This window comes from Triturus cristatus, chromosome 1_2, assembly GCF_964204655.1.
Source record: "Triturus cristatus chromosome 1_2, aTriCri1.1, whole genome shotgun sequence".
In the NCBI taxonomy this organism is placed as follows: domain Eukaryota; kingdom Metazoa; phylum Chordata; class Amphibia; order Caudata; family Salamandridae; genus Triturus; species Triturus cristatus.
Genome location: NC_140580.1, coordinates 1,079,430,139 through 1,079,457,274, shown reverse-complemented (window position 1 = coordinate 1,079,457,274; position 27,136 = coordinate 1,079,430,139). Strand labels below are relative to the sequence as shown.

General features: G+C 46.2%; 2 protein-coding genes across 5 annotated transcripts in view; one reads left to right on the top strand and one right to left on the bottom strand.

Moving 5' to 3' along the window:
- Nucleotides 1-22,074, bottom strand: part of ENTR1 (endosome associated trafficking regulator 1) — a 251,098-nt gene extending 229,024 nt beyond the window's left edge. The window contains exon 1 of one of the 4 annotated variants that reach the window (XM_085613139.1): nt 20,862-22,074. Coding sequence is in view for 3 of the 4 variants with exons in the window: in XM_085613120.1 (XP_085469246.1) it covers nt 20,862-20,931 (70 nt within the window). In the remaining variant the exon portion in view is untranslated. The remainder of the gene's footprint in view (nt 1-20,861) is intronic. The other 3 variants (XM_085613120.1, XM_085613114.1, XM_085613130.1) reach the window with 3 other exon arrangements.
- Nucleotides 22,075-22,401: 327 nt separating this feature from the next.
- The window catches only part of PMPCA (peptidase, mitochondrial processing subunit alpha), a 69,403-nt gene continuing 64,668 nt past the window's right edge, over nt 22,402-27,136 (top strand). Inside the window, exon 1 of the mRNA XM_085613102.1 lies at nt 22,402-22,557. Coding sequence (XP_085469228.1) covers nt 22,508-22,557 — 50 coding nt within the window. The 5' untranslated portion in view covers nt 22,402-22,507. The remainder of the gene's footprint in view (nt 22,558-27,136) is intronic.

Genomic DNA, 27,136 nt, shown 5'->3' with positions numbered 1-27,136 from the left:
CCCGGAGGCCTAATTAAACAAAGCGCAGGAGCATTTGAAGATTCGTCAAAGATACTGGCAAAAGAAAAAATACTTTTCCTATAGAAACAAGGACCTAACTATAAAGTACCTACTGGCGAGCACCAGTATATATATATATAAAAAATATAAAGATAAAGTACTCTGCACAGGTAGACTATTTTAAAGGTAGTAGATCGGCCAAGGAGCGACAGAAGTAGTGCCGACCACTATGCAATATCTGCCACTATCCTATCTAATACAATTTTTGTGTAATTCTGCCAGGCTCTTTGGGGGTCTGGTGTGACCTAGACCCCCCAGGTAGGGAAACCCTCCCTCCGTACGGATGTTCAAGTCCATGCCAAATCTCGTGGTTGATCTCCAATGGTAAACAAGGAGAACTTCAAATCATTTAAGCGCAAGCCAGAAAAGGAGCCAAATGTATGGAGGATCTGCAGCAGTCGCTGACCAGACCATTGCAGGTAACTCAGGAACACCAGCTCGTCATCGCATATAGTGTCATCCTATCTTCCAGTCCTGGTGCCCATTCAAATCCCTGCTCTGATCATCTACCCATATACATCGTGCCAAGGGCTCCATAGCTAGCTAGGAGTGGGGAGAGCGGTCATCCCTGCTGGTGCCTCATCTTATTGCAAAGACATTAGAGGTAGCCCACCCAGTCCGAACCCTTGCCAGAAGGTCGGTGCACAGACGTTTGACATAATGGTAAAACCGTGGGGTGAAGTTTAGTTTCTCTAGCAGGAGGAACAGATAATCCTATCCTACTGAATCAAATGCTTTTTCTCTTGTCAATAGCGAGCTAACCATTTATCATGTGATTCACTAGTGCTTTGGCTAAGACTTTGACTTCTATACTCAATTGGTTATTTATAAGGTGTTACTACTCACCCGTAAGGGGCTCAAGTTGCTGAGTGGGTGGGGAGGAAGGGGGGGGGGGATATGCGGTTCAGTGAAGAGCCACATCTTAAGACCTTCCTGAATTGCTGCAGCAATGGTGATTTACTGATGTGCAGGGGCAGGGAGTTCCAGGTCTTCGCAGTGAGGTAGGAGAAGCATCTTCCTCCAGCAGTGATTTTGTGGATCCGTGAGATTGTGGCCAGGGCCAGTTGGACGGAGCGGAGATGTCTGGTGGGAGTGTAGAAGGATAGGCTGTGGTTGAGGTATGCAGGTTCGGCATTGTGGAGGGCTTTGTAGACATGCGCGAGGAGCTTGAAGGTAATTCTTTTATTGATGAGCAGCCAGTAAAGGTGTCTCAGGTGGCCGGTGATGTGTCTATGGCGTGGGATGTTCTGATTGAGTCTAGCGGAGGCGTTCTGGATGTTCTGCAGTTCCTTTAGGAGGTTCTGGGTGGTGCTGGTGTAAAGTGTATTGCCGTAGTCAAGTCTCCTGCTGACAAGCACATGGGTGATGGTTTTCCTGGACTCAGTGGGAATCCACTTGAAGATCTTACAAAGTAGGCAGAGCGTGTAGAAGCAGGATGATGAAACAGCGTTGATTTGGCGATTCACCGAGAGCAAGGAGTCCAGGATGATGTTGAGGTTTCGTGCGTGGTCCATGGGTGTGGGGGAGGGGAGTTCTGAGCACTGTTGGCCACCAGTAGTCCTAGGCGGAGGGGGCAGAGCCCAGGATGAGGACTTCGGTCTTGTCAGAGTTAAGCTTGAGGCAGCTGTCCTTCATCCAGGTGGCAACTGCCTTCACTCCGTTGTGGAAGTTGGTCTTGGCGCTGTGGGTTCGTCTGCGAGGGAAAGAATCCACTGGGTGTCGTCGGCGTAGGAGAAGATGTTGAGTCTGTGGCTTCAACGATGGCTGCAAGCGGGCCATGTAGATGTTAAAGAGGGTGGGGCTCCAGGAGGAGTCGTCAGGCACTCCGCAGCTGATCTCTGTGGGTTCGGAGTTAAATGGTGGAAGTCTGACTCTGTGTTCAGCCGGATCCATTCCAGGGCTTTGTCACGGATGCTGGTGTCGTGGAGTCTTGGGCAGAGGGTGTGGTGGAAGCTGGTGTTGAAGGCGGCTGAGAGGTCCAGGATGATGAGGGCTTCAATTTCGCCTTGGTCGATGAGGGTGCGGATGTCGTCTGTAGTGGTGAGGAGAGCAGTCTCGTGCTGTGGTTGCTTCTGAAGCTCGATTGGCAGAGGTCCATGATGTGGTTTGTTTCGATGAACTTGGAGAGTTGGGCGTTGATGGCTTTCTCTATGACTATGTCTGGGTCTGGGAAGGGGAGCAGAGAGATGGGTCTGTAGTTCTTGAGTTCCGTCGGGTCGGGAAAGGGTTTCTTCAGCAGGTGGTTGATTTCTGTGTGCTTCCAGTCTTCAGGGAAGGTGGTAGACTTGATGGAGCAGTTGCGGTGCGGCAGAGTTCTGGTGTAATGGAGATTCCGGCTCTGTTTAGGATGTATTGAAGGTAGGGATCCGAATGGGCTCTGGAGTGGATGCTCTTCATGATCAGAGGTGAGGGTGGTTCAATTGGGAAAGTTCTGCTCTGGTCTGGAGCCACTGGGTGCAGTAGTTGCGGGTGGGTGGGTTTTGGGTTGCAAAGCTGTCATAGACCTCCTTGATCTTGCGGTGGAAGAAGGAGGCCAGATTGTCGCAGAGGTTTTGAGAGGGGGGTGGGATGTCTGCTGTCTCTGTGCTGAGTTTGGCTAATTCTTTGACCACAGCAAAAGAGTTATTTGATGTCGCGGCATTGGCATTGATGAGTTCCTGTATTGCTATTTTCTTTGTTAGGTCTCGTCTGACCCAGCGCATGCTCTGGTCTGGCGAGACTTATTGAGAGGGCTCCAAAAAGTGCTACCAGGCCAGCCTAGAGCTACAGTGCATGTGCGCGGGTGCGCACGCCGCGCTTTACCGCAATTACTTTCGCGGCCACACGGCCGCTTTGATCGCGAACACTTTCACTTTTGCTGCCGCACGGCCGCTTGTTTAAAAGTGAAAGAAGGTTCTGATTTAGCAGGTTATTTTTGTATAAAGTGTTTTCTTTCTTCTGTTCTCAGAGGTGTTGCAATTAAACTCGCTACAAAAAACAAAACTATAGAGGTCAAGCTAGAAATGGTCTCGGGCCAGGAAGAGGTTAAAGGTGCCTCATGTTGTACAACTTCTGGTTTGATTTAAAAGCTCAAAGAGACGGGGTATATGGGGCGGCTGAAGCTAACCATTCCTTGAGAATATTAAATCTATGAAACTATGCGTGGTCAGGCTCCGCCCAGACCCTCAGGTTACACCAGTTTCAAGATCTATCCTCCTTTTTTTTTTTAATTCTTTTTATTTGCAAAAAACAAGGAACAGAGATGGTCAGTAAATTTTCACATTAGAGTCATTATAACACCAGTAACATACATTGACAGTGTGGGACATAGTGTCATTTGAATTAGCTATCGAAGTATAATATGTTCAGTCTATAGTCTCCAAGCTGGACCGGTGGGCCTGTGGAGGCTCACAGATGTCACCTCTATGTATATACAAAGGGGAGGGTGGAGGCTGATTAGAACCGCACCAGACAAATATTAGTGGTTAACGTAGATAATTCAGATAGTGCACGAAACCAGAGAGTACTACCCTCTTTACTCTCAACAATGTAGGACTAAGTCCTACAACAACATATGAATACACAGGAGGTTCAGCACTATGTACTATGGTAAGATCTCCAAGTACCTATACACTTTTGTATCTTTACCAGGTAACGAGTAAACTTCTAATAAAGCATACGACACATTTAACATGTACATTTTTTTATCTTTTCTTCTTTATTGATTTTGAATGAAGATTTCTTCCATGTCATATTTCATATTTTCATAACCATAGCCAACGCGTTTCGTCTCCCATGAGACTTCTTCAGGGCTATCAAAAGAGCATACACGAAAGAATTTTAGGATTCAATGTTAGCATTTCTAAACATTGTTTAAAAAACATATTTCGATTCCTTCACAAACAAATGTTTTTCTATAAAAACATAACATGTCTGTATAGTTCTACATTGACCATATCATTCACAAAGCATTTTACATGCACAGATGGAGGACCTAGTCTATAAAGGCATGAGACAACATTAGTGTTATTGTTTCTTAGTATTAGTTATTCTCTGCATTAGTGACTTCATAAGTACATATCGCAAGTTCCTTACCTCATAGACTAGGTCCTCCATCTGTGCATGTAAAATGCTTTGTGAATGATATGGTCAATGTAGAACTATACAGACACGTTATGTTTTTATAGAAAAACATTTGTTTGTGAAGGAATCGAAATATGTTTTTTAAACAATGTTTAGAAATGCTAACATTGAATCCTAAAATTCTTTCGTGTATGCTCTTTTGATAGCCCTGAAGAAGTCTCATGGGAGACGAAACGCGTTGGCTATGGCTATGAAAAATATGAAATATGACATGGAAGAAATCTTCATTCAAAATCAATAAAGAAGAAAAGATAAAAAAAAATTACATGTTAAATGTGTCGTATGCTTTATTAGAAGTTTACTCGTTACCTGGTAAAGAAACAAAAGTGTATAGGTACTTGGAGATCTTACCATAGTACATAGTGCTGAACCTCCTGTGTATTCAGATGTCACCTCTATATTCGTTCCAATTTGACCATATCTCCCCCCACTTCCGAGGGCACCCTTGCGCCGTATACACAGTCTTCTCCTGCAGCATAACCAATCCATGTCTTTTTGCCATTCGGCTAATTTCGGCGGAGCGGATGCACCCCAAAGGCGGGCGATGTTTCTTTTTGCCACCATTTGCCCAAGTGTGACCCAGATTTTCCCTTTCGTAGGCAAGTCTGTGGGTTCCCAGATGTTCAAGAGGCATCTCTTAGCCTCTGGGCGTATGTCTACCCCCCATACTTCCTGCATGCAATAAACCACACGCCTCCAGTATCTCCGCACACTCGGGCAGTCCCACAGTATATGGAAGAAAGAGCCCGTCTCACCGCAGCCCCGCCTGCAGAGCCCCTCCCCCCCTCTTCCCATCGCCTGTAGTCTAGTGCAGGAGATGTATACTCTATGCAGTATTTTAAGTTGTATGAGCCTAAGTCTAGCCGAAATCGCCACCTCCCTAGGGGATGCCAGCGCACTCACCCATTCCTCATCATCGATCTCAAGTCCATCGGCCACCCATTTCTCTTTAAGGCACCCGAGTGGATCAGGAGGATTATTTATCAGTTTTTTATATGTGAGGGAGATGGCATGTTCTGGCATATGTCCGTCGAGCAACCTGTCCTCAAGTGGGGAGGCCTGTGGGGGCGTGGTCTCCGGTGGTATGATTGATTGGAGGCAGTGTCTAATCTGCATATATCTGAATTATTCAGTGTGCGCTAAGTCGTATGTGTCCTGTAAGTAAGTAAAGGATCTGACCCCCTTGGGGCCCCACAGGTCTTTGACCTGTGAGATACCAATAAGGTCCCAGCTATGGAACCCCTTAGTGTGACCCAAGTTGCCCAGCCTCTCCGACGCCCACAGTGGAGTGGCCATGGTCAGAGTATTGGACCAACCCAGCTTACGATGCGCCGCATGCCATATTTGTACCGAGTGTTTCGTCGGTCCTGTGAGCTGATGTTTACCAGGTTTAGAATAGAGCGCGGCTTCATAATTCCCACCTCGGAGTAACCATCAGTCCATCCCGTAACCTGGGTCGTTACCATCACTATATGTCCCTTGGTTGATCGCAGACAGGTGAGCGACCCAGTAGTACTTGGGGATATCCGGGAGGGCTATCCCTCCATCGTACCATCCCAGTGTGAGTTTGTGCAGCGCTATTCTAGGTGTACCTGACGAGAGGAGGACCCGCTGCGCCGCTTCTATTGCCACAAAATAGGAATTTGGTACCAGGTCCGGATAGTTTTGGAGGGCGTAGAGAAACCTAGGAAGTGCCATCATTTTGAAGCGGGCCGCACGGCCCAGCAGGGATAGTGGAAGTCTCTGCCAAGTATTAGAGTCACGTTGGAGCCGTCGCAGGGGTGGTAGTAGATTCTTTTCGTACAGAATAGTCTTGTCTATGGAGACAAAAACTGAGGTATTTGAATCCGTCCTGCGCAACGGTTAATGGGCAGTCGCTGGGAAGCCTGGGGGGCTGCCATGGAGGACATAGAGGAGAGACTTGCTCCAATTGATGCGGAACCCCGAATTCTTCCCGAAACTAGTGAATATATCCATTGCTGCCACAATAGACCTCCGTGGTTTGGATAAGTAAAGGAGGATATCATCAGCGTATAGGGAGATTTTGTCCTCCCATCCATCCGCCCATTGTATCCCTGTGAGGTAGACGTCTTGCCTGATCCACGCCGCAAGTGGCTCAAGGGAGAGCGCAAATAAGAGGGGTGAGAGCGGGCAGCCCTGTCTGGTTCCCCTCTCCAGGGCGAAAACCTCGGAGACCTTGTTGTTAACTACCACCTGGGCCAGGGGCTCCGAGTAGAGAAGACGAACCGATGCTGTAAAGTGTGGGCCGAAGCCCAGTTTACGGAGCACCGCTATCATGTAGGGCCATTCTAGGGTGTCAAATGCCATGGTGGCGTCAAGCGAAACCACCACCGCATCTTCTTGCATTGTGTGGCACCTCCCCAGTACACCATTCAGGCGGCGGCGAATGTTGAGCGCCGTGTTGCGATGGGGCACGAAGCAGGACTGGTCCGGGTGGACCAAAGTGGGAAGGACGGATTGAAGCCTATTGGCGAGAGTTTTTGCCAATATTTTCGGTTCTGCATTAAGCAGGGAAATGGGTCTGTATGAGGAACATGACTCCCTCGGTTTCCCTTCTTTTGGTATAGCCACGATAGTGGCTAGGCGTTGATCTCGCGGCAGTATTCCTGCCGCTTTGCTCTCTTCAAACATTTGTTTAAGGTGTAAACTAAGGGCGTCCGGTTTTAGCTTGTAAAGCTCAATTGGGAGACCGTTCGGTCCAAGAGCTTTGCCCGGGCGAAGGTCTATTATCGCACGCTCCAGTTCGGCTGTGGCAAGTGGAGCCTCCAGGGCATCCCGGTCGACATCCGACAGGCATGGCATACGAATATCTATCAGCAGGGCAACAGAGTCCTCCTCCGGACGGTCCGACCCCCTACTATATACCTGCCGGAAGTGCCTTGCAAATTCGGTGGCGATCTCCCGGGGCTCCGTAACCACGGCCCCTGAAGCGGTTTGTATTTCTGGTACCACTTTATTGGTCCGCTGTTTTTTTTTTTAATCGAGCCAGGCTATAAGTTTGCCTGCTTTGTCGCCTTGATCGTAGAGCCTGCCCGCCTTGTGTCGAGCCACAGTTTGGGCAGTCTGCGTAACCAGCTCCCTATACTCCGCAGTTTTTATTCGCAGCCGATGTTGCACCTCTGGCTCCCGATCAGAGCATGCAGCCTCCTCCAGCGCCCTTAGGTCCGATTCAACAGAGTTAATCTGTGCCTCCCTTTCCTTACGGCGGCCTGAAATGGCCGACGGGCCTCTCCCCTGAGCACTGTTTTAAAAGCTTCCCACAGAGTTACAGAGGAGCTCACCGATCCGACATTTTGTTCGAAATATTGAATTATGGAGCGGGACAGCTTTTTACTAAGATCCTCATTTTTTAGATACCAGGCGTTTATTGGCAGCACACAGCCCTCCCGGCTATTCCCCATCGTGATGTGTGTCCAGACTGGTGAGTGGTCGGAGATACCACATGCTAGGTGGGAGGCCTCCCGTATGATCATGTCCTGCTGTAATGGAGTCAATATATAATCTAGGCGGGAGAATGAATGATGTGGGCCGGAGTAGAAGGTGAAGTGCCTATCCGTGGGGTGCGTAAGTCGTCACACGTCTGTGAGCCCGAAGGCATCCAGGAAGTCAGCCAGCCATTTCTGCCCTTGGGGTGTGTCTCTGGGAGGATGTCTGTCCTGTGTTCCTGAGACCACTGCGTTGAAGTCTCCCCCGATGATCAGCTGACCACCAGGGAGGGAGAGTAGGAGTTTTCCCAGGTCTGTATAGGATTGGGTTCGAAGGCCAGGGGGGATACAAGCGGAAAGGAGATTTAACCTGCGACCCTCCCACCTCCCAGACAGTGCTGCAAAGCGGCCCAGCGGGTCGGTTTCCGAGTGGTCAATGTGGAGGGGCAGGGAGCGGCGCAGCAGAATCCCCACTCCTCTGGAGCCAGAGGTGAAGCCGGAGTGAACCGCCAAAGTATATCCCCATCTGTTGAGGGCCTGGCATGTATTACCCATCAGGTGTGTTTCCTGCAGGAATACTACATCAGGGAGGTGTCATATAACAAATTGCAAGACAATGGTACATTTGAGCCCATCACCCAGCCCGTTCACATTCCAGCTAAGGACCCCAAGACTCCTCTCCCATCTACTAGCCATATCCGTTACTGTATGAGCTGGCCTGTCCCTGCGCACCGGTGTATTCTTTAACTCTGTTCATATTAGCAATGTGTGACCATAAAAACCTTCCAACTCACCCCCCCCCCCACCTTCCCTCCCAACATTTCAAAACAATACATAAAATGTTTGGGACCCCATGCAATGGACCCGTAAGCTTCCGTCGTTCCATCCCTTTCGGAAGTGCTCTTCCGCCCCTTCGAACAGAAACCCCCCACCCTGCTCCCTGCTCTGTAGGTTTCAAACTACCCACTACCCCAATTAGCAGAGCGCCTGTCGCCTGACCCCACCCCAGAGAGAGTGAACGTGGGCCGGCCCCAACTCCAGCCACATACCTGTGTTACCCCAGACTATAAGTCCCTTAAGTCTATGGTGCACTCTAGGATCAGTCACAAAGTCACGGAAGTAATGGGCGGATGGGTCCGCTTCCCCACACCAGTGACACCACACATAACCCCGTGCAATCATTATACATTACTGTTCGACGAGGCGTGGTTTCACAGTCTGAATCCTCATCGTGCCGCTGTGTCTTGGAGCGGGTCCCAGCGGGGACTGTTCGACCTGGAACACCATGACCTTTGACTCTGCTCGTCTACCGCTGGTCTCCCCGCCGCAGATCCGGGGGAGGCGGCCCTGGGCTCTCTCCAGTTGTCGCGGTCGTGCCCCACTTGTTCTTCCGTTGCCGCCGCGTCGAGCCACTCCTGGACCGCCGCCGGCGAGGTGAAGAAGTGGGACTTGCCCCCCGCAACGATCTTCAGTTTTGCGGGGAAGAACATCATATATTTGATGCCCCGTTCTCGGAGTGCCGCCTTTACTCCCATGAAAGAGCGTCGTTCTTGCTGGACTCGCAGCGTGAAATCAAGAAAGAATCGGATAGTGGCCCCTTCGTATTGCAGGTCTCCCTGTTGTCTGGCCGCCCGGAGGATGGCGTCCCGATCCAGATAGTTCAATATTTTGGCAATTATTGTTCTTGGCGGAGCCCCCGGCCTGGGTTTAGGGAGCAGGGCTCGGTGGGCACGCTCGATGGTAAAGATCTTGGAGAGTCTCTTCGGCTTTAAGTGGCGGAGAATTAAGTCTTCCAGAAATAGCTCCACACTTTGCCCCTCCGTTCCTTCCGGCACACAAACTACGCGAATATTACTCCGTCGGGCCCTCCCTTCCTGGTCCTCGACCCTAAGCGCCATTTGGCGGTGCTGGAGGACGAGCTCATTTACTCGCCCCTCGAGCTGTTTTTCCGAGGTCTGTAGTGCCTTGATATCCGTCTCGTTAGTTCTCGCTCTCTCCGTGGTCTTGCCAAGGTCCGTGCGTAGCAGGTTAACCTCAATGGAGATCTTGTCCATTTTTGTCTCGAGATTAGTGCCTAGCGTCTGTATCGCGGCCATTATGGAAGTCAAGGAGGGCTCCGTTCGGTCTGTGGTGTTTCCCACCGTCGCTCCAGACTGCGTCGGACCAGTTGGCACCGCATATTTATCTAGTTTGTTAGTTTATGTTGTTGTTCTCACCTTGGGCCGCATGTTGGATATCGGCTCCTTCACCACCAGGGTCTATGCCACCAGGCCGGGTGACGACAATCGCTATTCGTGCCCTGTTTCCACTCCTTCACTCTGCAGTGTGGTAATTCTGGGCGGTAGGCCAGCTCTGTCACCGCGCGGGATTTCGCGGTGCACTACACTAGGCCCCAGCCAGCAGCCAAGGGCGCCCCCTTTTTGCAAAGATCAGTTCAGCCCGCCATTTATGGCCACAGGACCAGGGCTTCTCTCGTCGCGGGCGGAAGGCTTCAAGCGTATCCGCGCACTCGCCCCGAGTGTAGGTCTTCCTGTCTCTTTTTCAGCACCACCACCAGGCCTGAGGCTCAGCCGTCAGGCCCACTGCTCGGGTTCTCTGCTCAGCCAGTCTATGGCGCCATGGGCCGCCGCTCACGCCGCAACGCCACCAACCTCATACGCGCCGCCACACACTGGTCCCCAGGACCCCTCCCCGTGTCTGGGGTGTCCGCGTGGCAAAGCGTTGCCGGTAGAGCCCGTCTGTCCGCAGGCCGGCCGCACCCACGGGCCGGCAGCGGAGTCAGCCGAGGCCCACGCGGCACCCCCACAGGCTCTTGTGCCCCTCCTCCAGTATGTCCGTCGGATCTTGCAAGGTCACAGGCAGCAACGCGGCTCGGCGCCTATGCGGGCCCAGCCGCCGGAGAGCGGGCCCCGCTCCGGCCCAGTGCAGGGTATAGGCCGCAAGCCGGGGCCTCTATTTGTGTCCCTCCCGGTCCTCAGGCTCCAAGCCGCAATCCCGGGTCAGCCGCAGCACAGTCGATCGCGGCGTGACATCCCCACTGGGTGCTCGGACTTCGCTCAAAGCGCGGATCAGTAGCGCTTCACATAAGGGAGTTGGCGCTGCGATAAGGATGCGCTCCAACCAGGATTTGATGCCGGATTTCGTGGAGACAACAGCAGTCCCTGCGGAGCTCGGTTCCTAGGCGGCCATCTTCATAAGCGCCTGGCCACGCCCCCAAGATCTATCCTCCTTGATAAACAAAAGCAGTGCAGCCTCTCTTGCCCATGCGTGGGATGGCACAGTGGGCATGACATTGTGCTGCTTCTTGGCGATGGCATGGTGTGCACACCTGGGCAGAAAGCGTCACATCAGTATCTAGCAAGGACATGGCCCGTCCCCGTGGTCACAGCACATCTCATAGGGCATGGTGTGTCTATCGAGCAGGTCTCATGGTGATCTGGAGTAACTGTCATATTCAATTGGGCTCAGCACTTTCCACTGAGGCCACAGCACATCTCGTGGGTACCAGAGAGCTGCACCGTCAGCTATGGTGCTGTGCACTCTCTTGGATATGGTGCATTGCTTCCATTTAGGAGTGTCAAAGTGGTTCTAATGTCCCATTAGCCATAATATGGCACTTACGCCAAGATGCCGAGGCATTTCATTTCAACCATTTTTTTTGCATTTCTCACAGCAACGCCCTAAGTGACACGGGCACACCCGGACGTGGGTCCCCTGCCCACTGTACCAGAGGACTGCAGCTGTACCTCCCTGGCAAGGCCTATCTAGGCTGAAGCCGGCATGGATGTGTTCTCGCTCAGAGATGGCCTTGCCTGGCAATTCGTGATGCACTGTTCATATTGGAACAACCTCAAGGCTAGTTTACATACGGCTGGTTCTGGCCTGAAGGGACATGGTGGGAAAACAAAAACTGATGGCCTTGGATACATCGCCGAGCACTTACTGGTGGCTCTGATTAATGCAAGTATTTCACCCATCAATGTTTTTATTCTTCTCATCTCACCTCATTGGATATTGACTGTTTAATAGGCTAGGGTCTTGAGGAACTTCTTGGTTCCCTGTGCATGATTTATTCTGTTTCCATAGGGGTGACTTATCACATGACTCTAAGCTATGCATTTAGCTAATGTATATATCATCTCAACCATAATTCCACTCCCCTTACACTGACACAGGCACACACGCACACAGTACATATACCTTAAAAGACAACACTCTGCCCTTAAGCCCACCCTGGATGCTGAGCAATTGACAACCCAGCAAAATGAAACCAATAGCAGTGCCCTTCAGCGCATGCATCTATGCACGTAACACGCCACACAGGCCCAGAAGTGCATCTGGCGGTCCACTGTCCAACATATTCCTGAACTACACAATACATCAACTCCAACCTGGCGGACCACAACCCAACACCATGCACTTGTAAACTGCACGCAACATGACCAAAACATACCAACAGATCACTTCAGCTTAGAATTCCAGAACCGTAAGGCCATCCAAGATCCACAGATTTGGGAACGCGCTATATAGCTACAATACTGGGTATGATGTGGCAGAAAATGACATGGCCACCATCGATTACATCATTCGATTTTGATGCCGGCCAAATTAACTTCTAAGCACTACAGCCAACTGTTCAAAATGACAAAGATGGGCAACCATAAGCAAGGGGAACACCAGACACCACTCTATGTTTTAAAGATTGCTCGTCTCCTGAAGCTTTGCAATGTGATACAAACCACTCGAACAATCGATTCAATGCATCGGCTGTTCGCTCATCAAGCGAGGCCATCTACTGTACATGGCGCTCATCCAATCAGAGTAAAGCCCAATTGGGGCAGAATCCCTTGGCTCTGCCCTTCTCCCAACACTACAGTTTCAAGTGTTCTTCGATGACCACTTCTGTCTGTAGTGCAGATGGAGCGTTAAGTGATGCCGTGCCCTCTGTGGCCCAAACTCCACCCAAGAGACAAATGCCAGTCCTGCTTAGCTATAATAAGCCCACTGATCGAGCCTCAATGGGCGAACTGTCCACACAGCCCTTGCCGCGCGCCTCTTAATTCTGGAAGGGGAATGGCTGCATGCACAGTCTGGGTGACTCGATGCCACTGCCGACAAGGAAAGGATTCTTCCCAGCATCCTTGGATTACTCGGAAGAGGCTCCAGTGCCAAATGTGCACCAGAAAATGCCACAGGGTCGACTTTCAGCCAAGCAGCATGTCGGACTCCATTACAAAGGGTTGGCCTCTATTAAGCAACCAAATACAATTATTAAACAAGCATTGGCATAGCCAATAGGTCTCGCCTTTGGGGCCTTATAAGTATTTAGAGAGCTATTGGCTTTGTTAACGTTTTTAATATGTGTTGCAGAGCATTGTGAATGTTGCACAGCATGTTTATAAGTTATAAGTAATAATTAAACAAGCATTTGCAATGCAATAGGTCTCGCATGTGCAAGAGTTTGAGCTATTGGCATTGTAAATGACAATGTCTTTTATTTATATTTTCGTTTTTAAAACATAAATAAAAGGCATTGTCATTTACAATGCCAATAGCTTAAACTCGCGTAAATGCGAGACCTATTGCATTTTTAATGCTTGTTTTTCTGGTGAGGTGGTGGTGGTTTGATGTCAGGTGTAGGACTAATGTAGAGGCTTGCAATCTAGAAACCTTCGCTGGGAACCCATTTGGCCCTAGGACAGTCCCAGCATCAAGCTTCCCAAGTGCCGCTCTGAGTTCCTACACCGTAACAGGGCCCTCCAGAGAAGCCCACTCCACAGGATCAAAGCCACTGACGGGGAGGTGCTTAATAAAGATCTCCATGTCCTTGTGTGTCAGCTGTTTCGCCACCGGGTAGAGTTTTGCATAATAGGAAGCAAATTGTTAACCAATGCCTTTATCTGCCCTGAGCATGACCATCTGCCTTTTCAATAGCGTCTACAGGGATCACACTCAGAGTATTTGCACACAACCAATGCATTATTTTGCTCGCTTTGTTGCCCCACTGATAAAATGTGACTGAGTCGCTTTCCATACCCGCTTGGCCTCTTGGTCTGTCTGACTGTCTCTTGGGTGTGTATCAGATTTCAAAGGGGAGATCAATGTCTGGGATTCCAACTCTAGCACTCGAGACTCCAAGTCTAAAACTGTGTTTGTGCCTCCTCTTGACACCAGTCTGATAATTTATCAGATCTTTGCGCACAGTGGCCTGAAGTCCTCTCTGAGGGTACCCGGGGAGACCACTGACCCCTTATTAAGGCAGAACAAGGAATCTGTGAACTCGACAAAGTGGTATTTGTGGTCCGGGTTCACCAATAGAAAGGATTCAAGCTCATCCTTTCAGGGACTAGCCGACTAAGACATTTCACAGGCGAGTGATCAGAGGTCTCAGGACAGAATCTGGGCATCGGTCACTCAGTGGATGTCGATATTGGGTACAAGGAAATTATCAAGGTGGAAAAAGGATTAGCACATCCCTGACTAAAAGCAGTACTCCCATTCCCTGGAGTGGGGTGCTCACCACAGATCCACAAGCCCAAAGGCTCTCATAAATTTAGGTAATGGGATTCCCCCAGCAGCCTCCAAGATCAGTCCCACTTCCATCTCACCACCCTTTAAAAATATCCCCCTATTAATCGTAGTCCGTGGGGGAATTGTGCTAATAGCTTCCCCACCGTTTCTAGAAAGTATACCGTTGGGCAGGGGTGGCATATATGCAGAGAAGCGGAAGTGGTGTCCCGTAAAGAAAACCTGTTATCCCTAGATATCTGCCACAACAGACGAACCTCAAACAGTAACCCATTTCGTAAGAGAATGGACACAACTCTGGAGCCCCTGGCGAAGCCCATATGGTACACCTGCGAAACACTCATTGGCACCAAAAAGGGGCAGTTGTTGCCCATGAAATTAGTTTCTTGTAAAAAGAGGATATCTGGATTGTGATGTTTGGACACTCTCAGGACCGCCCCATGTTTAACGCAGTCAAAGATATCACTGCTGTTCCAGGAGAGTACCCTCACCAACCCCATATCAGTCTCCAGGGTTATAGCAGCTTAACAGAGGACGGGAATAGGACAAGGGATGGGTAGATCGGGGAGATCTGGGACCCCTGCATGTCCATGACAATAGGAAATGAACCAAGAAATAAAAAACAACAACCTCCTTTGTTCCCGTTACCCCCTCACACCCTACACTTTGAAAACATTAAGCATCTGTTGTAACACGGTAAGGGCCCAACTGTTAATTTGCAATTCAACAACAAATAAATCCCACCTTGCATTAAATTTCCCAACTTCCCTTGTAAAATCCAATAAACCCTCCCCTGAAATCATCTTTATTATACAACACGAGGGAGAGAAAGGAAAGGAAGAACAGTAAGAAGAAGAAGAAAAAACAGGAGGTGGTAAAGGAAGGTCAGTTAGTGTAGTGTACTACTCCCTGCCCTCCCTTTTCCAAGAAATCCAACTCCAAAATCAGTCAGGGGAGCAGATTGTATCGGTGGTGTGGAATTTTATAAAATATCTACTTGTCCATTGGGCAGGTTGCTTCATAAATCTACTTGTCCTGTAACAAAATCCACTTGCCCCTTTCGTGCCAAGTAGTGCAGCGACAAATTATGGCAGCAATCTCATTTTATAAGAGCTTGGATATAGCCTCTCTGGTTATGCCAGGTATCATACCAAGGTAGTGTTTGAATACTTGCAATCCCCTTATGTTGCCATGTTTTCGCAGATCTACATTTTGAGGTTGAAGGTTGTGGTAAGCAATAATTCCAGGGTTAGAATGCCCTTTTGAATCTGTGCAAACCTACTAACTTGCATGTTTTAAGGGTTTTCAACCACTCTTCTCTGATCTTTTCCCATACTGAGAAATGTTGGAAAAGGACTCCTGACAATGGCATATGTAAACCTTCTTCCAGAGTTGGGAAAAAAGTGGTTGGAGGGAAAATAAACTTGCAAACACTCAGGTTTTCGCATGAGCAAATCTACACATGCAGATTTGCTCATGCTAAAATGTAGTTCACAAATATTTTGCAGGAGTACTATTTCTTGTTCTACTTCTTTAAATTATTGGGAATTCACGAAAGCTGTATAGCTGCACTTAATGCAAAGACATATAACATGGGTTCACTAATGAGACTTTCTTTACTAATTGGTCCCCTAATTTGGTCTGGCTTTGATCGTGACCTTTTGTGGTTATTAAAATTGTGTCTCTCGGAATCAGCTGGCTTCACTGTGAGTGAAAGCATTCTGCTCTTTCACAAGGAGCATATCTGCACACAAAGTAGTTTTGTTCAGTGCCAGTAACTACTGTGGTAGAGTGTGCTTTTTAAGACCAAAAAAACTACTTTTGCCAATGTTTGTTATATTGGTGAGGGCTTGGCAACTTCCACACCATAACCTTAAGGTTTTACAAAAACCATGCCAAAACAAGTCACACATTGACAAAACTAAAAAGCTGCAGCTGTGTAAAGGGTTTTAGTATATAGGAAAACACGACGCTCAGCAGATATGCGTACAGTAGGTTTGAGTAAACAAGTAAGTATGGTCCTGGACAGGAAGGCGAGACCCTATATAACCCCTCAATGTGTGTAGGGAAACCCTACAACCAATTCATACAACAAAGTCCTGTGCACACATACATAATACAATGCATAGATGTAGCATAAAACACAAATGATGCGTTCAGAGTACTTCAGAAGAACTGGGAATTCTTTATTCTTTAAGAGAAAAGCAACCAGCCGACACGTGTTTCGTCGGGGATGAGTAATCCCACGACTCTTCAGGGCGCTGGACGGTCGCTTGGGCGAATTGTAGTCCCAAGGCCGGTGATTATTCCAACCCGGCTGGGTACAAGGTTGTAGTGAAGTGAAATTGGATAGCACAAAGGATCATAAGGTAGAGTTTCTCAGGTAATGATGCCGCAAGTAAGAAGGGAAGTAGATCCAAAAAAAGTACTAAAAATCACATGTAGTCGAATTCCAACCGAATACGTTGAAATTGAGATTCAGAAAAATGTCAAGTAAGTGGAACACGGGTGTGTGTTCTCCATTAGTATCTCGGAAGAGTACTCCTAGCACGTCCTGGCGGCAACAATCCAATCACTTGTGTGTGAAACTAAAAAGCTGACCATCAATTTCAGACCTACTGGCTTTGCCAATGCTTGTTTGTTTTTGTTTCCCTTAATCGTTTTGGAACTGGTTACACTGATTTTCCATTATGAATATTTTGGGGGAATACTAGCATGCATCAACACATGTTACTAAATGATGATGCAAAGAAATGGTACCTGACATTTTACAGTAATTTAGAAAAATGTTTTTTTCCTTTTTTTATGAACATTTTATTTTGAAAGCAAAAAATCATCAATCTTGCTTTCAAGCTTCTGCATATATTTGCATCAAATCAGAGCACTCTGGGGGCATTATACATAGCCTTATATTGCTAAACTTTGAAAACGTGTGTACATATTTTTACTGCTACCACTGGCAGTAGTGCAGTCGGAGCTTACAACATTTTCTTAAGAGTACTCAGCCGAATAATAAAGGCTTTCAATGAACCATAAATACAAGTTTGAACAGCATTAACATATGGGGAAATGCATTACCTTAACTGCAGACAGTGCCCTTCCCTGATCAATAATGTGGTACTGCAAACTGGCAGCCAAAGGGTTTGTGCTGCAGGGGGTTGGGCCTACTTGTCCCGAGGACAAAATACACATGAAAACATGTTGCCCGTGACCCCAAACAATATGTCCTGGGAATTGGGCTATGAAAATTCCACATACCTGCAGGATTATGTGAAAGTATAAAAAACATATTTTATAATTCTGTGTGAGCTAAGGAATCTACTCGTGCAAACAAAATGTCTATTACTGGCTGTATAGTAGAATACTATGAATTTTAGCAATTTGTTTTTCAAAAAAGTGGCAATTCCCTCCAGTGTCCATCATGCAGTAACTTTCCCCTGTCAAGGCTTGACCCTCAACTTTATTCCTCTGGATACCTTGAGCTCGGTACCAGAGATGCAGCGCATATTTTTAGCAGGAGGGGCCCACCTGCACTCATTTTTGCGACTGAACCTTATTGTGTACTTAATAGACTTTGATCCAGCGCAAGAGAGAACACCACAAAAACAGAAAAGGAGGAAGAGAAAGACTGACAACAGTAAGAAAGGGAGAAAGCCGAGATTAAAAAAGAGCCTGCAAGAGTGAGATAAAAGGCTGGCACAATATCTGGTGGGAGATTAAAGGTACATCAAGTGGAATCCAGACTATGCAGTCTTGGCATTCAGCCTCCCACCCTTTGATGGCACCTGTGGAAGGCTTCTGAGCCAAACTTTTAGCCCTAGCACCTTTTATTTTACAATTTAGGCAAGGCTGACATGTATGGGGTTTCTTCCCACAGGGAACAAATTGATAGAAGTGCATTTTGGAAATTTGGAAAACAGACAAACAAAATCCTGCTTTAGGGTATCAGTCTTTTGGTGACCGATATAACCCCTGGGCTGTATAAAAACATAATACAACCATATATTTTTAAAACCTACACATCGTAAGGTTTCTTCGCAAGGTGCCAAATCATTGCCAGGTTGGCTGGCTACAAGATCACGCTGAACATAAACTTCGTCAAATGTTTATAAAAAATAAAAAAAAAACTGGTTATTTCCTACAATATCCTATGCATACAAACATATTCCACCCATGGCATGACCCAAATTTGCATTTCCCTAGGTCTTTTGATTGTGGGGTTATCAGTCATGGGTGGCTTTTCTGTGGGTTTTTTGAGGGATCAACACTCATTTAGTGAGCTATGGTGTTTGGTCTTCTGGAGTGCTTCTACCAATTACTTGAGCGACTTAGGATGATAAAGTGTCCTTTGCCCAGTCATTAGTGCTGGTCTATTACTAGTGTTGCTTACAGTGTGGCATCTTTGAGATGTGTTGTTTCTTTGGGGGTCTTCTGTCTAATGTGCTTTGTTGGTTGTGTGTGTTGTATATTTTGTGGAAGTACTGTTGTGAGTAAAGTGTTACTCAATTACATAGCATGTTGGTGCTGTTTTTGAAGTTTTTGGCATGTTCTAATTCATCTTTTCTGTTAGCGTGTGTGACATTTCATGGGAGCAAATGTTTGAGATTTCTGCTGTTGAATTTCGTCACATGCCACAAACATAGCCAGAGGAGCAATATAGTGCTGTGCGCATTTTCTACTAAATGAATATTGAACTAAGCCAAGCAATCCAGATTGCGAAGTAAGTAGAATCTATGAAACCTTTATTCACTAAGATAGTAATGGCCCCAACCTGATTGCAGAGTCATTTTGTGATATTTGGGACAGTCCACACTTAAGCCCAGATTTTGTGATATATATTTTGGATGGGTCTGAGAAAACTGGCAAAATATGGCAATTTTGTTAAAAAGAGTGATAAAATGACTGCAAGGATTTTTTTTTTCTTAAACTATCATCAACGACAGGTTTGCAGTCTAAAATCTAAATTGTCTAAGCTTTCTGAAACAGGCAGATAAGAAGAAAAAAACCTATCTTTTTCACCACAATTTTAGCACTTTTGTAAGTGTTATTCAAGAGGACCAGAGAAACACACAGAAACATGAATAATACAATGGAAGGCATCAGAAAAAAACCAGGTAGCACACAAAGTGAGAGGGGAGCGCTACTCATTACAAGGTGGGATGGGTGGTGCAAGATAGAAAGACACAACAGGAACAAAAAGTATGGAAGACTCGGGATCAGTAATTTGGAAGGGGTTGGAGAAATGGGGAACCACAGTGGGAGAGTAGGAAACAGGGGTACAAGACTTTGCACAAGTGTAGAAAATTGTATACCTCAAATACTACCCAGTGGGACAAATTGACTCATGATGATTCACAACTCTACTTAAAAGTCTCCTCTAATCCAGACATACAACACCTCAAACACTGCATGCATATCATCCAGACCTGGATGTCCAGTGACTACCTTAAACTCAATATGCTTCCAAGACAGGATTCCTGCTTTCCCATGAACAAAAAGGGAAACCGTACAAACCTGGCTCAATTATATGACCCTTGAAAGCTACTATTCCTAAATTTCACTGAATGCCAAGTCACTTGGAAGACACCAACCTCACCCTCAAGAAAAACCACTGCCAAAAAACCAACATAGATGACTTGGTACCAGTGCACTCTTCTAAGTAAGTTAAACTGTTTCTTTTAGAAAGCAACTTCAAAACTGCTGTTCAAGCCCTCACAGTCTGGCACCTGGAGGATGCTAACACCCTTCTACGTAGCCTCCAAGGCTCCAAAGTGGTACAACTTAAGGGAATTTTACTCTGCAAGCCTCATTCAGGGCATATCACCCCATTCCAATTGGCATCACTTAAGAGAATCTTACATAGCAAGTCTCATCACCCCCCCATTCCGCTGGATTCCATCATCAAAACAAGTTGCATTATTACGACTAGCACCCTTGCTTATCTTGCTGAAAAACTCCCCATCTCTGGTCGTTCGAGGTATAACCACAGCCAAGACACAATCTGACTACAAAGAAGAGTTTAAAAAACACAAGACAGCAGGACTTTTCCATCTATGCAACCAGGACCTGAAACAACATTCCTGTATCCATCGGGTCCTCCCCAACACCTCCCAAATTTAGGAAGAGCCATCGAGTCATTCTTAATTCCAGGACAAGATGTCTCCAAGCTGAGAAATTACCATATCAATTAATGAAAAATCGCATCAACGATATGATCAATGTCATGTACAAAAAAAGAATGAAAAACTACACTGCAATTGTTATCTAATATCCTGATGACCGTGCATTTTCTTGCATAAAAACACAAGCTGCCATTATTTATGAGCCAGGTTCATTAACCCAGCCAGTTGCTCTACTGGCTACTTAGAGACACGGGCAGTACTCACAGCAAAACAAGCTCGGACATTATTTGGATAAAGGAGGTTAAAAAGAGCACTGGCAAGGAGGGTCCAGCCACTGCAACCCCCGAATGTATGTTATTGTTATGGGTTTTGTAGAATTGAACATTTCATCAGATAATACAGTTTTAGAGAGTAAAAATAATGTAAGACCTATAATTGCAATAAAATGATTTTCACGTAGTTTAAAGAGGTGGCTGGAATGCAAGTCATATGTTTTAAACAAAATATATTGCAATTTAATTGAACGGCACGTCGTGGCACAACCCTAACGGTAACTGCACTGCTGCACTGCTGCACTACTCACCTGCTTGAGCGATCACAGTTTTGGTACGTGTTGCCTGAACAGACACCGGCCAAAAGCCATAGGCAGACATGGTTCCTTAGAGGATACCTAAATACCAGGAACTAGTTGGGGTGGGTGCCTCAAAGCAGGCTTTGGAGGACAAATGTTGCAGCAGGGGGTGGATGAGAATTCACGTGTAGCCAGATATTTGTGCTTCCTTCATTCACTCACGAAGAAACATGGGTGACTGCAATACCCGTCACAATGACTCCGCTCTACATAGACTTCAAGAACCAACAGCAAGAATTTAAGGGCGGTAGGGGCAGTTTAAAGGTAGATCGAAAGCTGAGCAGCACTGTCGTGCTGACAGGCAACGTATGCTGTGTCACTAGAGCCAAGTGGGGTGGATTACGGAAAGGAGTCCCTAAAGGGAACAGGACATGCTCGTTCGTCTTACTGCTGCGAGCGGAAGAACAAGATAGCTACTACTGACAGCACAGTAACACCTAGAACACTCAATGACACAACTAGAACCCCTAGCTGGTGAACGAGGCGCAGAGACACAACCGCACACGGCTACCCAGAGACACAACCGCACACGGCTACCCAGGCCAGAGTAGTGAAAGATGCATAAAATGCGTTGACGAAAGAATAAAGCGCAAAGAGCCACAAGCACAGAAATGACAACAGTAATCGCGGATACAGCCACTGTTTGCAGAATGTAGGGAGCGACAGCGACGATCACACCAACTACCAGCAGTCACTGACACACACGGAACAAGAAGGGAAATGCAACGAGAAACAGCACAGTCGGCCGGACTGGGAACCCAAAGCAGCCACGAACAACAACGGCAGTATTGGCAGGGCAGAGATTAGGATGGAGAGGAGAAAGACTAGCGCGTGCAGCAGCTGAACTTCACCAGGGTCGTCAGAGGTTTCTCGGATGCACTAGGGACAGAACTGCACAGCACCGCAAAGGGATGTCACTTCAGACCGTTCTAAAGATATCAAAGACCAACTGACAGCACGCCAGCACTCCCTAACACAACAAAGTGGAGGCTCATTTACTACAACAGCTGTTAAATGTTGAAGCTTAACGAGATGGCGCACGGACACCCTGTCTACCCCACCCACCCCATCCCTTCCTAGTCGGCTAAGGCCAGAAGTCAGCAGGGCGGCCACAGCAGAAGGCGGAGGTAGGCGCCCATGACAACTGAAACAATGTGGATTACGCGGTGACGTCAGCACGCAGGCCGGCGTTTCCTTGAAACAAACGAAAGACTAACCTTCTCTCTTCCAAATTTGTTGAAAAAAATATCTCTTTTCAGGTACCTTAAGGTTTACTTCAGCTGATGGGATTGTAATAAGCTCGTTGTAGAAGATATACTTCGAGGAATCGTTAAAAAGGCCAAGGATACATGAACAGTTTATGGCCTTCAAATTGAAGGTGAAGCATAGATAGTACCGTACAATTACAGCAGTGTATGTAGTGAATTTCAACAAGTACATTATGACATAATGGACAACTGATTTGCTTTAGTACCGCAAGAGTCTCACAAGCAAGACACTTTAAAACCACATGCCAGAAGTGTCGTAAAACGTAACTCTGTGCACCGGAAGTATACTGTAGCAGAGGCAGCTGGAGAGGTCAGGCTGTTGGGTTGGTGATGGCGGCTGCCGGCATGTCAAGGGTCCGTGAGTGGAGCAGATTACGGAGGTACGTGGTGAGAGGTTGAGAGCGACACCATGGTAGGGCTCCGCACTGTTTACACTAGAGACAGTGACTGAAACATGGGGTTTCCATAAAGCATGGCTCCGTTTCAAAGAGTTTCAAGAGCTGTTATTAACCAGCTCATAAGACCAATAAAGCGAGAGGTTCAGGTAGCCTTTAAATGAATATGACCGGATCTGGGCAGGAAGTGATTTCTTGCTGCCAGATGTCCTGATGTTTAAATGTGGTTCTACCTCTTAACTCGCTGCCACCCCTGTGGTGAAGGGTGAACCCACTGAAAATAACCAAGATGACATTTGACATTGCTGGGTGCTCCTGATACTACTGCCTGTCCCATAGCCGAGCTACACTCTGATAAATGGTCTGCAGTGACATTCACAGAACCTCCATGAAACGTTGTAAGATGGACTACTAACAAGTCGCGTTCTCTGTCTTTTTAACATCTCCGTGATCTGGACGCTTACCAGCATTTAGAACACCCCTGCCCCGTTCCATTACCGGTTAGCTCGATAGAGCATTTTATCTAACTGTTTTGTTTCACCGATCCATGTCACCGGTCTCCCTCTTTCTTTTCGTATCTCTGCAACGTATTCATTTGGAAATTGCCTGAAAGTAAATCTCACCCAAATGTATATACTATCGTTTGGTAGTTGCCATTCAAATTTTCTTGAAATCCGGTTAATAAATGTCTATAGACGCGGTATTGAGCTTTCGGTATTTGGATCTGCTCTTTAACGACAAAATTAGCTGGACACCTCCTTTTGATTCTACATAAAAATCTATGAGTAAACCAGCCGGTGTTGTAAGGTATCACGAGGATACTCTTTGCGCCCTCTAAGAAAAGATTTATGAAGCAAAATCTACACCTTAATTAACATTAGGTTGTTCTGATAGGTTCCTGGTTGTTACATCCTATTTTATCCATGGGATTCTGCAATTCCTGTATCAACGCCCATCACTAATTTCTTTATAATCGGCGACTTGTGACGCAAATGCATCAGAACTCAACTGTAATACGTTATTACTGTTGAACCTGACATCATAGTGCCTCCTACCAGAACCAAAAGCTGATGGGAAAGGCAGGTCAGGCCACGGAGCATAATAAAGCAACTAAAACTAAACATTGGTTTTCTTTCTCTTTGCGCTCATTAATTGTATACAAGTTAGAATAATTCTGCATGTTTTCACACATTTCGAGCTACTGCAGCTTTTGTTTAAAAAAAAAAAACTTGGATTGAAATGTTCTAATATCTTTCTACAACAAATATCTAATAGTTTTTTGTTGTGGTTAATGTTGTCACTAGTGTTTCTATTTTTAATGTTCATATTTGCAAATGCGGTCTCCCTTTTCTTTACACACCAAGGGTATAAAAGGTTTTAAATGGTTTGTGAGAAAGGTGATGGTGTGACTATGTATTATATGAGATCAAGTAACCCCTGCTGTACATGATAAGGATATTGCATGTCTCCTCGGAGCTCCATAACCTTATAAATGAACTCGGTCTTCTGCATCGTTCCCCTGTATGGTTATGGAAATCCTCATTGACTTGAAATATCCTTAATATATAGGCTGGGGATACTTTAATCCGTTATATATATTCCATTGGGTCGTCTATCTGATGACAGTTTTCAAGGCTCGGGCATTCTGTATTTCTGCATATTACTGGAATTTGGGCTGATGCTTTTGTACTAGTGCTATTTATTTGCACATTTGGTGTCAATTAACTTTTTCTCCGGTCTTTTGTGTGTGTTGGCAAAATGTAACACTGACTAAACTTTCATTTTGCTGAGCCTCGCATGAGATCCTAAAATTGACTAATGATTTTGTGAGCCTCACGTTGACATCTTTTATTTTTAAATATAGCTAATTCAGGCTCATTGTGAAGCAAACTTCTCTACTAGCGGACTTCTCTAGTTTGTTCACAAAATGGTCCCATTGGATTCACACCTATATGTATAGATTTGAGCTATCTGTTCAGTTATGACTGGTTCACTCACTCAAAAATATTGTTACTAATCTACCTCCACTTTGGACATGTTGCAAAATTGCCTAAATTCCGCAATCAGACAAACTGTCCGTTTGATTCCCTAATATGTTGTTTCTGTGTATTTGAGTAAGGGACATTTACTTGCGTTATTGCATGCATCCTGCTTTTGCCGACAGGTGCATCTGCTCAAACTGCTATGGGTTCATTGCAGTCATATATTGGTGCTCTCCTAAATGCTTCTAAGTATAAAACAAATAGTGCACGTCCTTATTCTAGACCATTTGAAAATTGTATATTTCTCCTATAATTCATAGGGGATTTTTTTCGAAATGATCGTTTTGATATTTGATCTGTGTTTTTTATTGTTCGTGTCCTGGTATCTCTTTTTTTTACAATATTATTAAACGAATAAGAATCTACACAGTAAAAATTAAGATCCAATAATGGACAATGCTTAAAGGATCTATTGATCAGTGTGGTGCAACAACTCTGGACATCCAAATAACAATCAAAATATTTAGTTAATGATCACTTAAGTGCTGTATTCAATGCTTTTCTCAAACTGTGAGGATAACGTTGTTCTCTATTATTAGATTATTGCGACCCTTAAAATTACACTCGAAATGCAACATAATGAATGCAACCTGAGTGGGAAACTAATAATAATCAACATCTTAGTATCACGATTCTTCATGTTATTGTTACAGAGTTATTCCATCTGAAATCTGCATTTACTTGCAGGTTAGAGCTTTTATAATTCCTTAAAAATTGGATATTTCGTAACCCAAAGGTACTTGGGACAGTTGGTTAACAGTTTTACACCCAGGAAGGATATATTCTAGTGTTGAAGGGGTTGTAACTCTTAGGATATATATCGAAGATAGAGTGCACACAATCACCATGCATTGCCTTCTTTGCTCTCTGGACCTGCCTAGCATTGAAGCCAACCAAGTGATGTAGCTCTGCTAAGCCAGGTAAGGCCAAGGGATGCTAAAATGGGGTAATACTTCTTCTTCTAGCACACAGGCCCACAAGGGTAGTGTTGGGCTCGAACTCAATGCTGCACTGGGGAGAGGCTAGTGGATACCAGGAATGGACAGGGTACGGTGGTCCCACAAAGATAAAATCAATGCTCACCAGACGGATCCCAGGTAGTGAAGGGTGAATAGGAATTTCTGGTGCTCGAGGCTAGCTTATCTGAGGTGGCTGTGTAGCTTCTGTGAAGTTGAGGTCTGCAGATGGTCCATGTTTTCCAAATAAACAAATAGATTTTTAAGGATTCTTACAGCTTAGTAACCAATGCTTAACACTGAAAGCAATTGCTACAGTTGTTAATATACAGAAAGTGGATGGACAGTGTCAATGGCCTGGGTGTCCGTTGCACGGTGATGCTATTCGTCAGCTATAGCTTACTTTCCCATAATGAAGTCAGATGTGTATATAAGTTTTGTATATTTTTCTGCATTCAGTGTCCATCTGATAAGTTCTGCGATCGTAATGCAACTCATTGTATGAAACGGTGGAGGAGGGGTTTATACCAGACTAAGCGTGGTGGGGATGGAAGGCTTCCAGTAGCAAAATATCTTGGGGTACACAGACTGTCGTGGGGATGATGCTAGTGTATCACCTAGATATCTGCTCTGGTGCACTAAGGGAAGTGGATCTCAAAGAGCAAAGAAGCACGGGTTGGGTTGCATAGTAACGTGGTTTACAGGGTTACGGTAGTATCAGTCAATATTTCCTTTAAGGTGCATGTCCCATGATCCGGATATGGGGCATCAGCTGAGACCCCTGGCTTCCTCTCTATGTAGCTCTCTTTCAGTCTCAGCCCAGAGGAGCAGGGTATGATGCAATAAGGGAAGGAGGGGTTTTAGCAATTCAATGTGTGGTGAGAGTGCATTTCAAGAGGAGGAGGGCAAAATTGGTCTGACAAGAGGTCACTTAATCTTTCTTGGATCACTTGTAGATAACCAGGGCGAACGATGACCAGTCATAAGGGATGCAGCAAATCGTGTTTTTGGGATATTTTTTCAATTATGTGGGACCAAACAGACCGGGTGATTGGTAAGCCTAGCTAGCAAGGCTCCATAATGATTTTAGTCCTCATGGAAATGGGCAGCACTTGGTTTAACTTTCTAGAAGCAGCTTAGGAGGGTTCACATTTTCTGTGGCGCTGTAGTTTTTCAATGTTGTAGGGAACCTCTATCTTCAATGCCATGATTCGCAGTTGAGAATTGAACCACTGCCAACATTTCAGGTGCATCTTTGTAGTAAAAAAAAAAAAAAAATCTCAAATCCATCCCTTCCCTTGTAATAGGTTTTCTGTCCTCGGAGTGTGCGCTGGGTTGGGCCGGCTTGCCCTCCGCCCGATATTTATTGTATGGGTAGTGCCTACCTGACAACTGGCAGGTAGGTACACTCTCCAGGGGTCAGCTATTGACGGAACCTTTGTGTATTCCGCTGCAGATACCCTGTGGGATCGGAGATAGGAAGACTGGGTGGGTGAGCAGATTCTAATTTCTGTTGACGGCATCCTTCCTCCATGTTTCATTCAACTTGCACAACGGGGTGATTGT